The sequence below is a fragment of the Chenopodium quinoa genome, unplaced genomic scaffold (genome assembly GCF_001683475.1).
Source record: "Chenopodium quinoa cultivar QQ74 unplaced genomic scaffold, ASM168347v1, whole genome shotgun sequence".
Lineage (NCBI taxonomy): Eukaryota > Viridiplantae > Streptophyta > Magnoliopsida > Caryophyllales > Amaranthaceae > Chenopodium > Chenopodium quinoa.
The window spans coordinates 266,335-282,045 of record NW_018745281.1 but is presented as its reverse complement, the minus strand read 5'-3'; the positions used below and the strand labels follow the sequence as shown (position 1 = coordinate 282,045).

The 15,711-nt window shown below is 37.4% G+C and overlaps 1 protein-coding gene across 1 annotated transcript; it reads right to left on the bottom strand.

The window, feature by feature from the left end:
• Positions 1–946: 946 nt before the first annotated feature.
• On the bottom strand, positions 947–8,050 carry LOC110711807 (microtubule-associated protein 70-2-like). The gene is made up of 11 exons (XM_021890233.1): positions 7,550–8,050; positions 5,741–5,826; positions 3,947–4,012; positions 3,669–3,839; positions 3,302–3,472; positions 3,053–3,208; positions 2,803–2,949; positions 2,370–2,441; positions 1,767–2,288; positions 1,492–1,679; positions 947–1,390 (listed from the first exon to the last, which is right to left on the bottom strand). Exons 1-11 carry the CDS (start codon positions 7,728–7,730, stop codon positions 1,372–1,374), a joined length of 1,779 nt encoding a protein of 592 aa, XP_021745925.1. The 5' UTR covers positions 7,731–8,050; the 3' UTR covers positions 947–1,371.
• Positions 8,051–15,711: the final 7,661 nt, after the last annotated feature.

Below are 15,711 nucleotides of genomic sequence, written 5' to 3'. Positions count from 1 at the left end.
ATCATGATCCATGTAATTTTTTTTAACTTTTCTCATATAAATACTCCTACATTTCCCCAAATTTCATTCATTATTTACTTTTTTAGGTTTTCCTTATAAAATTCTTGTATTTCTAAAGTTCCATTAGATGTTACTAATTACTTTTTTTTTTAACTTTCTCATATCAAAAATACTTTTACTTTTAAGAATATTACCCACTATCTCTACTATCCTAAAAAAAAATAATAATAAAAAAATGAGCTCTATAACATAAGATGGAGGGAGTATGATTTTCAAGGTAATATGTTTTGAAGCCATAATAAAGTCTATAATGATTGGATACAACACATTGTATCATTACCACGAAGTTTATTACGAAGTAATTGATACCAATGTTTTTCTTATTTTATACAAGTATAATATAATCAAATTCTGCTAGCAGTCCGTTCAAAAAAAAAAAAAAAATCTACTACCAGTGTATGTAGCTTGTTTGAGCAGGTTGCTTATTCTACTACAAGTAAAATCCCCACTCCAATAGTCATGGTAAGCTACTTGCAAAAATTTATGGAGAATGTGCAAGAAAAATTCCTTATAGATACCATATGTAAATTGTAATTGAAATTACAAACTAGTTTAATAGGTAATGAGAGTCCTTTCAAAAATAATAATAAAAATAATAGGCAACGAGAGTTTGAGTCTAAAAATATGTTATTTGATTACCAATTGTCTATCAATATTAAGAATGTTAGTGGGGCAAAGATGGATAACGGTAACTAACCCTGCACTCCCCCAGCCCCCAAGGGTGCAGCTCAAAAACTTTAGCACTAGTCAGGGTTTTCGCCCGGTATGCAAATTCTTCTTGCATTGCAACTCAAGTTTCTGGTTAGTCTTGTTTAACTCTTTAATGGAACTGAAGATAGTTTCATTTCCTAATACAATCAATTATGACAAACATGGAAATTGGAGGTATTTCAGAAAAGATCTATAATCCATAACTAGTTATGAAGTCAAAGTAGCTTTCACCCGTACTTCAAGTTCAAGAGTAGCAACTGGGGCATGCAACCATGCCCTTTACAGAATATCAGCAATCCTTCAAAATCAAATATAATTGAAAGATGACCACAAAAACCTAATACACACCACTACTTTCACATAGATTCACACTCATGTTAATACAAAAATATACACGATTGATGTAATTCTCCGTGGACCAATTTAGAAGTCAGCTCTTTACAAATGAATAGCAGACTGGGGAAGCCTCTTGAATAGGAAGCGGGAATGTCAGAAGAAAGCGAGTTGTGGAGGGAGAAATCTGTAAAATAAAGCCCTATCATCCTAGAGTTCAAGGACTGAATCCTTACGAGTGTAATTTTACCTTCCAAGGATCATTCCCTACATATTCCGAATGTTCCTGAATGATATAAAAGATAACCTGGTTAAAAAACAATACATCCCATATAAAGAAAAGAATCAAATTAAATAAATAACCTTCAATATGTCCCAATACTTTACCTTGCAGAATGTGGCTGAGAACCATTGACAACCCCTCTAGCCATACTCATTCTCCGGTTCCTTTGATCATTTTCCTTGTTAGTACGCATGGAAGCAACTTCCTTTTCCATCGCTGCTACTTCTCTCCTCATTTTCTTCGCTTCAACTTCCATCGCCTTGTTCAAGGTCTCAACCTTCTTTGATAACATCTGAGAAATTCATACATTAAGGTAAGATGTAACCATCATTGGAATAAAACAAAGATCGCGAGTTTGGAAGTTGCAGCAATTTCTAACCTCAATAGCGTCATCCTTGTCCTTGAGGCTCTGAGCTTTCTCATTACAAGATTTCCTGAGAGTAACAACTTCCTTTTGTAACATATCATACAATGCCCCAGATACATAGTCATCACAATCTGTTTTTGTCTTTCCAACTAGATTATTGTGATCATCCTCTTTTTGGGAGCCATTGTGAGTCTTGTCAACACCATTAGAAGTTATGCTTGGCATCATTGGACATGGCTTACCTCCTTCTTGAGATTTATCACTGCCATCAAATGACTGTGATGGATTCTTGGCATTCGTTAGCAATGCAACTACACTATTAGATCGTAGAGTCCCGGATGGTGAATTTGTTGTTCTTTTTGACAAATATCCATTAGAAGCCACCCTTGAGAAATTCTCTACTCCTCCAAGAGATTGGCGTCGTGTTCGACCACTGCTTATGCTTCTTCTTTCCGGGGTGACACGGGAAGAGTTGACACTTGGAGATCCTCTCAGTCTTTCTTCTAAAACCTTAAACCTTAATTGGTATTTCTCCTAATGGAAAGTAATGCAAGTATTAGACAACCATAGAGAATGATGTACTACATCAAAATGAAGAAAATAAAGGTGCCTCACTTTTAACTGTGCTTCTGCTTTAGCTGTACGCTCGGCAACAGCAAGCTTTTCCTTAAGTTGTTGCATTTCTCCCTGCAATGATGCAGAAATAGCAAAGATATTATTTAAACAATATAAATGTTTTCAACATTAACATTCATTAGAAAGAAAAACAGAGACCTATTAAAGAAGAGTAATCAAGACCCACTAAATAAAAAATTTGAGAACCCGAGATTCATGTCATCTACTACAGGCATTATTGTAGGTTGCTGTTTCTTAGATGGCTTTCACAGTTTCACCCACTTGAGGTCATCCTTATAAGTCAAAGTCTAAGAGAAGCAAACAGAAAGTGATTAAGGTGAAAGCTTGATACATAGTTTAGGCCATTGTCATCCTTATCTTTATTAAGGTCATCAAGACAGTCAACTGAAAACCAAATAACTAGATTACATGCCTGATAATATTTTCTCTCTTCAAGCCATTGCTTTACAGGCATTACTTTGTCATTGCCATCTTTCCACTCATTTGCCACAACAGTAGCAACTCTATTAGCGTTTACTTTTGCACGAGCAAGCTCCCTGTCTAGGGTTTTCTTCTCCTCCTGTAAAGAAAAAAAAAAAGAGTTCAGTATCAGCATAAAGCACAAGTCATACCGATCAAGCTGTCTTTTTCTTGAAACATCCGCTATAAGAACATAGAATTACATTCATCTCCTGCACTTTACGTTGGTAATCACGCACAGCATTGGCAGCTGCTCCACCAGCCAACACTGCTTCCTCAAGCTCCCGAACTGTTTGTGTTAACTTTTCAACTTCTGCTACCTTTTGACGATGCATTTTGTCCAAAATTTTGTTCTCCTCCTGATAGAATCCATATAATTTAATAAGCAGCTGAAAAGTGACCATGTTTGTGTACTTTGACTAAAAAAAATTAGAAACAGCAAATCAGTATACCTGACATATTTCAATCTGCTTCATCAACTCCTGGTTCTTGTTCTGCAAATCATCAACCATGGATGCTTTTGCCATAGCCATCTGAACAGTTTTCTCTGCCTCCAATAATGCAGCTTCCTTGGATTTTGTAAGACGATCCAATGCCCTGTTGTCATCCTGCAATTTCGCAATCTAGAAAAGAAATAGACCAGTGAATCAGAACTTTTCTCCAACTCCACAAGAACTGGTTTTACATCCAAATAAGGAAACGGCCAAAGATGAGATACGCAGCATTCATGCAAATCACCTTAACAAATTGACTTTCGAGTAGGAAAATTAATAATGGGTTGATGCAGCACTAAATGAAGAAAACATGGACAAGATGTACCTCCTGTTTTGACAGCTTTAGCTCCGCCTCTAGCGGAGCAATAATGGCCTCTATTGGTGGCATGTCATCATCCTTTTGAGCAGCATGTACGCGTCTAAGTGTGGCTTCTGCAGCAAATTGTGCAGCAAGAGCTGCTTTCTTCTCTTCATTTATCTTTTTTATTTCAAGATTCTGCAATATTAAGTTGACACTTCATTATAGCATCCATAAGCCATCCTCTATGCTTAAAGTTCTGAAGATAAAGTTTCATTAGGACTAATAATAATTATGCTTGGTACCTTGCTTTCCAGATTAGCCTCAGTAGTTTTTAATTTCCCATCCACCTTCTGAAGCTCTTCACTAAGCTGGAACAGAGCCAAATAACGTGTGATCAGCATCAGCAAACAGCCATGTTCATTTGTACAAAACTGAACATGTATCTCAATGAACTATGTGCAAAGTATACCCTTAAGAGGTGAAAGAAGGCAGTGTTCAGCACAAATTACCACGATAACAGGATGTGCACATTAACCAAATACAAAAAAAAAAAAAAATTGTTCTCTGACTTCTCTCTTATACCAATAAACGCAGATGGTATGGTAGATCGTCAATGGAAGACTCCATGCCCGAAATTATGGAACTTGCAATCATGATGTTATTTTGTACAAGAGCACAAATATTAAAGACCAGAAAAGACATTAAAAGTCATTGCAGAGAAAGCATTGTTTTACAGCCCAACCTAGATTCCAATATTTAATTTTTTTTAATTGTATCTTTAGAAGATTTTATTCATATAACAAGTTCAACTCAAATGAGCTTCTTCAGAGGGACAAAAAACATCTAGGAAACTATTAAGTTCACTGTGTACTGTCCTCGGTTTCATTGATCAAACAAAAATAGAGTATGGTTCACTTACTATTTATAATCCTTTTATGGCCATTGGTTCTTGATTAAATTGATCCACATCATGATTGTACGACACTTTGTCTATTATTAAGCATTACGCAAGAAGAAGCTATCATATTTGCCTGTCAATAATATTAGCACAACTGAGATAGATGTGCATCGAGTAGTAATATGGAAACCATGAAAAATATTCACTTATAGGTTCCCAAGGCCTAAGCATATAACGAGAGGCCGAGGTGTAAACCTAAGCAAACGCACATGTATTCCATGGGAAACTATGATCATACACCTAACCAATATTTCAAAGTCTTAGCATAAAAATAAAATTAGCTACAAACATTATAACAATGCACTCATAGTATTTTACAAAAATCCAGGTCCAACTTAGATATACTAATAATTTCCCCTGTGCAGCTGTTCACCTCTTTCCCTTCTCCCGCTCTTCAATTACTTTTGACTCCCATCCCTTAATTTTCCTCAAACTTTCTCTTGATTGATCAATTACTCCCATGTGTTTCGTTATTAGATTTTGTTTGCAAGAACTAACAAACTAATTTCTTTATTGGATTGAGTTCATAATAGTTTCATTACAGCAAATCAACAACATTACTAAAAATTAAAATTAAAAAAAAAAAAAAAAAAAAAAAAGGAACCTTATTTGTACCTTTGCTCGATATTGGTTAGCCATTGTGTCGATGTTTCATCAGTATCCAAAATTTGGAAATATAATTAATCCATACTTTAAAGGTTGTAGTTTTGAGGCAATCCTTCATGATAGCCCACTTTTGATTTTTTTTTTTTTTTTTTTTTTTTTAATGACTCTTTGAATCTAAGTGAATTAAATAATATATAAAATTAAAATCTTCAAAACATCTTAGTCATTTGGATGCACTTGCATAGGGTTACAGCTTGTTAGAATTTAAAGCTTAAAACCGGCAACAATTTTATATAACACACATATACATGACAAATGCTTTTCCAGTGCCTAAAATGCACCAATTACACCTCACTGAGATCACCATGCCTAACGCGTCTCAAATCATAGTACATAGAGTGCCTTTTAATACAGTGGTTTTAAAACTCGAAATCACATTGCAAATTGAGTATTGGGAAGATGGGAAGATGGGAAGCTTGGGAACTATGCATAGTGCAAGAATGTAGGGGAGGCAGATTTATGTCAAAAATACCTCTTCGACTGCCTTTTCTTTGAGGCGTTCTGAATGTTTTAATCCCTTGATTTCTGCATGAGCTTCTCCTAATTCTCTATCCTTCTCTGCAGCATGGGGAAAAAAAGTATACATGAATTAGACACATTTACATGGCATCCATCTGATCATGCACCAGCTTATTTAAGTAATAAAAACAAATATCCTACAATTTGAAGGACAATCAAGTACAATTCGGATTATCAGACCCAATGTAAGTATAACTACTGCAATTTGCTTCCTATTCACAAGACACCACCCCAATACTAGGAGGCCTATGCTAATTTACCCTAATATGCAAGGACAAATCCAAACTTTAACTACTATACAATAACTACTAACTAGACCAGCCGGGTTGACAGCCATTGAACCCAGCACAAACGTTGTCTAACACGGAGTAATATGTAGACAAGCTAAACACCTAAACTGCCTCCATTATTCCACACAGTCATCATGATAAATAGCCACATAAAGCTTGCCAGGAAGAGGGTCTGTATAGTGATGTTTTCTAATCAGTATTCACTCAATATAGTAAAAGTAAGTCCTCCCATACAGTAAGACTATTCTCTTCACTTTCATAATCATATCCTAATAAAGCGGAAAAACATCAGTTCGCCATCATCAAAAGTTAATTATTTTTTCCATAAATATCAACCATTTTCTACTAAACCTCTTAACCTTTTGTTCATATCCAAATTAACCATTGATTTCGTCATCGGTCTCAAAAAAAGTAATTATATGCAAATGTTGCAGCCCTCTAATAGATCACATTTGGACAAATTATTCTTGTTTTAGTAAAGAGTATGCATTACGATTCAAAGTTTTCAAATTTTATCCATAACATTATTAAGTTATAGGGAAAACATAATTCCTGAGGTAGCGTAATCATCTAACTTACCTCTTCAGTCAATAGATGCTATGTTACTTTTTGATGCTATAAAATAGAAATGTACATTTTTGCAATTAAATAACCTAATAAAATTAATCATTTCCATCTAAGGAAATTAAGCTTAAATTTGTCATAAAATACAACATAATCTACCTAAGATCCAATATTAATTCTCCATAATTGACTCTTAATTAAATTATAGCAAGGAGACAACAATTTCATATTAATTAACACTTAATTATTCAATTAAAAAATTAAAACACTAAAAGTCATTCAACTACCTAAAATACAAATTCGATTAATAAAGCAAAAAAAAAAAAACCTTTTACTTAATTAAGAATTGATCAAAAAAAGTGACAGAACCCAGCAGTCACAACTCAAAACGGAACATCCTCTACCTAAATTTACAAACCCATTTTTAAATCAATTTTCTAAATAATAATAAAAAAATAAAATAAAATAAAAAAAACATAGAAAAATCGCATAAATCAATCAAAAGAAAAATAAAAGAGCATTCCTTATATTTTCAGCAACAATTTGAAAATGCCAATTAATATAGATTCAAAAAAAAATAAAAAAATTGCCTCTCAAAATATCCATCAAAAATTTAAATTCCAAAAAATTAAACCACATAACAATCAAATACACCCTTAAATCTTCTTCAAAAATTAAAAAAAAAAAACCCTTACATCATTCTATAAATTTCCATGTGAACACAATAGCAAATAAACTATATATTCATATTCTTCGAGCTATATGTTTGTAATCATTGAATTATAGGTTCATTCGGTATCACGATATTCCAAACGAATACCAAAAAAATTCAAATTTTCAAAAATGCCAACAATAAAATAATTAATTTATTTAACAATAAAAATAATAAATAAAGGGAAAAAAAAAACCTCGAACTTCATTCTCAAGGCGAGTGAGCTCAACGCGAACAGGATCAGAACCGTGCAACAAATGAACAACATCTTCAACACCCGAATTTACTCTCGAATGTCCGCCGCTCTTTTTCCGGTACTTAAACGACGCCGACGTCGTTAACTTCGCCGGCGCCGCCGTCGCTTCACCGTTCGCCATTTTTCTGACCGATTTTTCCGGCGAGATCTGCTCAGATTCCGATTTTTACTCCCAAATTCAACAAACAAAAATAAATAAAACCCTAAAATAAAAATCAAATCTTTCTTCAAAATTACTAAGTACTTTGTACTAGCAATAATAATAACAAGTAGCTCAAAAAAATATTGATTGAATGAATTTCAAAAAAAGAGGAGAGAGAAAGTAATGTGAAGAGAGAGAAAATGAAGGGGAGGGAAGAGTGAATATGGGGAATGATCTTTTAAAAATTAATTTATGATTTTATGGAATGTGCTTTTTGCCTTTTTGGCTGGAATTTTTTTGATTTTTTTTTTGGGTTTGATTTTGAAAGGTATATAAAGGATTTAGGCGGGGATTTAATAAGAAGGATTAAATTAAGGGGATTAATTATTGATTAATTAAATAAAATAAATAATTAATTGATTGGTTAATAATTTGAAGGGTATTTGTATAAAGTTGGTCCACGTTTGAAAGAATGAATAGCAGGATCTGATTTATGTGATTGTGAACACGTGATGGATGTTCTCATTCCCCTGCTTTCTTCCTTCCCTTGTATTCCAGGTGTTGTGTTTGCCAGGGTCCTTTGGATCATATTCAGTGTTCATTATTAACAAGGTCGCTAAGGGTATGTTTGGCAAAATTAGTTTTGACTCACTTGATAACACCGTAAGACTCTTACCTTAGATTCTTAGTGCTTGGAGGAGGGATTTCCTAACCTTAAATAAAAACGTAGGACAAAACGGTTAGGGTATTTGTTTTTCAAAACGACTTGTGTTCAATTTATATAAAATGCTACAAAGTATTTATTAACATAACGATTATATGGTGGACAACCAACTCTTAATAGTTAGTACCATCAAATATACTTTTTTTTTTGTTTTTTAATGGAATAGGAAGGGGTGATTTCATTGAATAATAATAGTCATTCGGCACCATCAATTATTCCTTAAGAGATCTAAATTCTCAATACAAGTATTTAACACCTCTAAACTAATGGCATCGCTTTTAAACTGCTTCTTAATAATTTTAGATGTCTTTGCATCGTTCTTGACGGAGCTCCATTGATATATAGTCGCAAAAGTGATAAAACTTGATTGCTCATCAAGATCGACAAATTTGCTAGACGAATCTTCTACATTTGCACTCCTAAACCAACAGACCCGCAATTCCCTAAATTTGCAAAACTAATATTCCAAATTTGTATCTCCGCACACACGAAAAATAAAAAAAAAAACAATACTAAAAATCCCATCATTAGGGAACCAACTAAACCTTACATAGAGGGACTGACTATAATCACCATACTGTTGGTGATCTTTATTGGCTAAAAACATTAAATTGAAGAAGAATTTGGGGCTTACCATCGATATAATCGATGGCATCCCTATGTTTTATGATGGTGGCTAGGTTTGAAGAGAGAACAGAGTATTTTTTAGTTCCTTACCATCAAATATACTTCGTATTAGATGTAATGTCACTTGTGCATACACGTCATATGAAACTGTTTTTTTTTTTAATTATTATTATTATTATCATTATTATTAATTTTTTTTTTTTTAAAAGATTCTATTCAATTTTTTGTATGTAAGGGAGTAGAAAAAGGGGGAAATTATCTAATCTAATCTAGATAAAAGTGTAAAAGGGTAAGAGACTTATACAACACATCTCAAAAATGCACTTTTTCTTTGGCATTTTAGTATTAATTTGCACTCTTAGCTTATACAAGTATGAACTTATATTGTGGAAGGTTATGTGATGAATTAGGATATACTAGTATGACAATGAATTTCAATTGGAAGAAATCAACTAGTGTTGTATTTACATGCTTTAGCTTTGATTTGAGCTCTACTTGAACTACATAGCTAACTTAAAGGCTAGAGCTAGATACTGAGTTTATTTGAGTCCGATCTCTCACCTTTTCTTTGCGGATGATAGTTTATTATTTGTCCGTGCAAATGAGGATAAAGTTGAAAATGTGCGTGATATCCTTTCTGTCTATGAAGCTGCTTCCGGTCAGAAATTGAATATGGAAAAATCTGAAATGTCTTGTAGCCGAAATGTGAGCATGGAAAAGAAACAATTGCTTCAGATGAAGTTATCCTTTGAGGCGGTAGATGTACATGACAAATATCTTGGCCTTCCTACTTATCTAGGGCGTTTAAAAAAGAGGGTTTTTCAATCTATTCAAGATAGAGTCTGGAAAAAGCTGAGGGATGAAAACAAGGGTATCTTTCTCAAGCTGGTCGGGAGGTTCTCATCAAATCCATTGCTCAAGCTATCCCAACTTATGCAGTGCAATGTTTTTCAATTCCCGTTAGCATTCTCAATGAGGTGGAAAGATTGTGTAGAAACTTTTTTTAATTTGGGGTTAGAAGAAATAACTTTTTTTTATTGCGTGGCACAAAATGCACCTCTCGAAAAAAAAGATGGGGGCCTAGGAATGAGAAACCTTCAAATTTTCAACAAAGCAATTTTAGCCAAGCAGGCATGGAGAATCCTCACCTATACAAACTCCCTTATGGTGAGAGTTCTCAAAGGGAAGTATTTTCCTAATGCTGAGTTCATGGAGACAAAAATTCCGAGTGGGGCTAGCTTTACATGGCGTTTATCTTATCTGCTAGAGAACTCATCTCTAAGGGTGCTATGAAGATTGTTGGAAAAGGAAGTATAGTGGCAATCTGGGATGACCCATGGGTTCCAACGCTGCCCAAATTCCGTGTTCTCCCCAAGCAAATTACTGCCCTGAGGGTCCAAGGCTGGTTAGTGACTTGTTGTCTGATGGTATATGGAATCACAGCATGCTTGGAGCTCACTTTTCTGAGTGGGAAGTTAAAGCAATCTCTAGTATCCCTGTAGCTAAGTATGATTGTGAGGATTTTTGGTCATGGACAAATACAAAATCTGGGTCTTTTAGTGTCCGAAGTGCTTATTATGTTGATTGTACACTCACATAAATGACAAGGCCTCGTCTTCCTCTGTTAGCAAAGATAAAATCTGGGATAAAGCATGGAATGCAGCTATTCCCCCGAAAATCAAGTTGTTTGGATGGAAAGCTTTACACAATGGAGTTCCAGTTCGTGAAAATTTCTCTAAGAGAGATATGATTATTGATAAGGTGTGCCTAATGTGCGATGATGCTAATGAAGACCTGATGCACGCTCTGTGTTTTGTGTTCAGGTGCCTCCAGAATATGGTATTCCTCGCCTCTCCGTCTGGATGTAAGTGGATGTACTCTATCGTCCTTTTGGACCTAATATCTACTTTTGGAAAAAAAGGTTACAGACTCTACTTGGTGGAGTTTGTTTTGGAGTCTGCTTTGGGGCATATGGCTTAGAAGAAATGCCTGGCTGTTTGAGAAAAAGGAAGTCTTAGAAGTTAATGTGATCAAGAGAGCTATGCATATTGTTGGGGAGTTCAAAATTGCAAATGAAGTAGCTAGTGTTCTTGTTCCTGCTACTGCCCCCACCTGTCAAACCTGGAAACCACCGAGTGTGACCTGCTATAAAGTTAACTGTGATGCTGCGTGTTTTGCTGTTGGTTTTGTGGGTTTTGGTGGCGTTATGCGTGATCATGTGGGAGATGTTATGGCTGCTACCTGATTGAAATATAAAGGAGATGTGAGTGTTGATGTTGCTGAGGCACTTGCAGCTAGACACTCCATCAGCATTGCATTTGAGGCTGGCCTTGATAATAATGAACTTGAAACGGATAGCCTGAATTTATATCGCCATCTCAAGCAGCAAAGAATCGAGGCTTCTCGTATGGGTCTGATTGTGCGTGACATTATGGAGCTTGCAAAATTATGTTCGTTTTTCTCATGTTCTCATGTTGGTAGAAGAGGCAATATGGTTGCTCATAGGTTAGCACAATTAAGCAGAAACTTTTACGAGCTTAGAGTGTGGATTGAAGAAGTCCCACTTGAGGCTCAATCTTGTGTAATCTCTGATTCTATGAGTACTTAATAAAAGCCTCTACTTCCCGTCCAAAAAAAAAAAGAAATTGATTTGATAAGAACATTGATATGTAGACAATAATGTGATAAAACAATCATGTAATTAAAAGTGTAAAACTATATGGGTGTATTCATAGCTCTACCAAAAATCGGCAAAAACAACAGTATCACATGACTCTATCATAGTTGCGATGATGTTAGGTATTGGGGACAAAGTGAAGTTTGCAAGTCTATGAGCCAACTACAACTAAAATAAAATTTCAAAAGTACTCGATTAATAATTTTGATCTCAACCTTACATATCATGAACAAACAGATCAAGACGATCCACACTTTTTTACCTCGTAGAGTCTCATAAGTCCACGAAACATGCCCCCTTATCGCAATGTTTACTTTGTTAGTATTGTCAAGTTGTTTGGTTACACAAATACAGCTCCCATGATATGTAAAGATCAAGGAATAAATCCCATTTTCATGTCAGAAAGAAAATTGAAAGACACACATACATGATACATATTAAAGTTTTGTGGTAAGGTGGAAGGTACAAGCCAAGATATCATGTGGATATAAGGTGGTTAGTGCTACAAAACGTCCCACTAATTTAAGTACAAATTTGACAACCTTAATTGAGATTTGCACTTTCCTTGAACCAAGAATAATTAATGCTCAGAATTTATCTTTAAGTTGTTATTAATGCATGGTTTATCCACTCTGTTTATCACATTACCTTGTCTTCCAAGTGCAATCACCTTCTTATGAAATCCTTATAAATTAAAATCTAAAAATAAAAAAGGGTATTTTATTTTTTGAAAAAAATATTAATGAATTAGTTTGTGGGCCATAATTTGATGGTGGAGGTCTACCTAAGGCCTTAGCTTATTTTGTGGGCCACTTTTTTTGGTGCCTATGATCCAACGGCTACTACCAAGTCTGTTTAAGGAATCTCAACCGCCATTAATCTCCCTAGGTGGTCACCTTAATTACTCTTATAACAGTTATAAGGACCATATCTGAACTTGTAAGATACCCGAAATTAGATAATCTGAAACTGACTCAAACTCAAACTATAACCGAAAAGAGGATGACTTTAATCGAAATTGAGTCTACAACAACTATCAACAAATCTGAAATTGACTCAACTCGATTCAGCCCATACTCGACTAGAAAGTATCCACGACCTATTTGCCACATCTTGTCACTCTTGTTTAGGGTGAAAATACCCTAAGACACGTGGCCCAATAAAGGCTTGACACGTGTCAATCTTTCAGCGGTCTGCAAAGGCCCAATTCCTTTGCAGACACGTGTCCCTTATACCCTAATTGAGGTACAGTTCTCCCTTACTATAAATAGTAAGGGTAGACCTCATTTATGACACATATACATTAATTGCAACCACAAAAAAACCAAACAAAGCCAAAACCTACTGAAACGCTCTCGAACCGAGAAGCTTTTACTGTTCTTATTCCACTTCGAAAAGATACTAACTTAATCTTCGGAGGCGGAACTCCCACCCCCCATCCGGAGTCTCCGTTACTTGTGCAGGTACAGGCGCAAGAAGGAAGTCTGCTAGGTGCAGGTACATGCGTAAGAAGGAAGTCTGCTAGGAAATTGTAACTCTCCCGAAGGACACATAGAAAACCCCCAAACATCTGGCGCCGTCTGTGGGGAGAGTACTTTCTAGATGACATCTGAGCCTATACTACCTGGTAAAGGCAATCTGCCTACTGGGGAGGTTGAGGTCCATTCGGACCAAGATACAGCCGATAACTATGACTTGGAAGCCTACACTGCTGCGGATGGCTCTTTGAGGACCAAGAACACCCGTTCCAAAGATAAGAGAGAACGGGAAGGGAACCAGGCGGCTCCTAGCAAGCCAACTAGGGGGCCGCTTGGGTTAACCTCTACCGCTGGAGACTCCCCAGTCTCCAGAGATGAGCTCATGAATATGATGATGAGCTTCAAAGGAGAGATCAAAGGCCTTCTGGACTACACAGTCGGCCCCCGTAAGGGTCAGGCGGAAGAAAGGCGTCACGGTAAAAAGACGGCCAAAACAGTCAAGGGTAGAGCATCTACCCCACATCCGAAGTCAGACATGCCAGCTAGGCTCTTTGATTTCTCAAAGATGCACACTCCTATAGATGGAGTCAGAAAGCCCGTCCGGCACATTCAGCCGGATGGAACCAAGAAAGTCTATTCTGATGCCCGGACGCTCATCCAAGATAAAAAGACTCAGCGATCCGAGTCGGCATCAACATCGACCTTTCGAGACAGCTTCAATGCCACCTCAGGAAGGCACTCGAGAACAAACAATGACAGCCGGACGAGCGAGGTTTCCGCTCGATCCGGCCCCCATATGATCCAACCGGAAGTGCATGGAACACCGTATACGCCCTTTGGATCCCCCTATGCACAGGCAGGTATTTTCGGGGGGCAACATCAGTCGCCCGTCCAGCCTATGGACTGGCAGCTCCGGCTGCTCAACCTTGGGGAACAGCCAACGGCGTTCTCCAGAGAAATCACCGAGATGACCCAGCCGTCTAAAATCAAAAACGTGTTGGTAGGCGCCTACGACGGTACCACCAACCCGAAAGATCACCTTATGGCATACACCAACCTGATGTATTTGCAGGGTTTGGATGACGCCGCATGGTGCCGGTGCTTCCCGGCTACGTTGAAAGGGATTGCTCAACGTTGGTTTGGTAACCTCCCAGCCGGATGCATCAATAATTTCAGGACCTTGGCCTACTGGTTTACGTCCAACTTTTCTATGAACATCCCTGCCAAGAAAACAAGCCTTGATCTAGGGGCAATACAACAGGGAGACAAAGAGGGGCTCCGGTCATATGTCAGGCGGTTTAACCTGATGAGGATCCAAATCCATGGATTGTCTGATGACGTTGCCTATACTGATTTCTTCAAAGGCTTAAAAGATGGATCAACTTTTAAGTTTGACTTGGTTAGGAAGAGGGTCTCCACTCTTCACGAGGCACTCATGAAGGCGGAGGCCTACATTCAGGCAGTGGAATTGTGTGCTGTTAAACTTCCAACGGATTACAAAAGATCCGATAAAAAAGAGAATCGGCCTACCCAGTCGGCCAAAAAGGAAGACAAGAGAAAGGGGGTATGGGCGGCAGACTCATCCGGACAACCTTTCCAGAAAAGGAAGAGGTCGGATCCGTATGTGCCAAAGTACGAGTTCAACAAGGACTGTGCCTCCATTCTCAACGAAGTAAAGGACCGGTTGAATCTTGAAAAACCGTCTCCTATGAAGAGTCCTCTAAGCGCCCGGGATAAGAGCAAATATTGTCTTTTTCACGAGGAAATTGGCCACGACACTGAGGCTCTTCGACCGGCTCGCTGATGAGGGGGCTCTCAAATCTTATCTTTCCAAGTCAAGGGGTACACCTAAACAAGCAAGAGGACCACCCCCAAAGAAGACGGCTACTCAATCGGATACGGATGAGGAAACCATCCTGACCATAGCCGGTGGATTTGCGGGAGGTGGGCCTACCATTCGGGGCACAAAAGACAACATTCGGAAACTGGTCAACTCGGTGGATGAGGGCCAGTCGTCTGAATATTCATTTCCGGAAGTTAACATCTCCGAGAGAGATAGGGGTGAGGTCAGGCGGCCTCATGATGACCCCATAGTCATCGAGTGCAAAATCGCCAATCAAAGAGTTGGCCGGATCTTGATTGATACCGGGAGCTCATCCGACCTCATCAGCTACCGGTGCTTGGAGAAACTCAAGTATAAGCCCAGCAGCATGCTTCCGGCCTCATACCCTCTTGTAGGTTTTGGGGGAGGAGTAGTACATCCGGTGGGCATGATTGATCTACCCATCCGGTTCGGAGAGAAGGGTAAGGGCCGGCATATGGTTGTCAAGTTTCTTGTTGTAGAAGAGCTGACTGCTTACAATCTGATTATTGGCCGTCCAACCCTTAACCTCTCAAAGGCAGTCATCATCCCATCTCTAATGTTGATAAAGTTTGAAAGGGATGATGGCACAG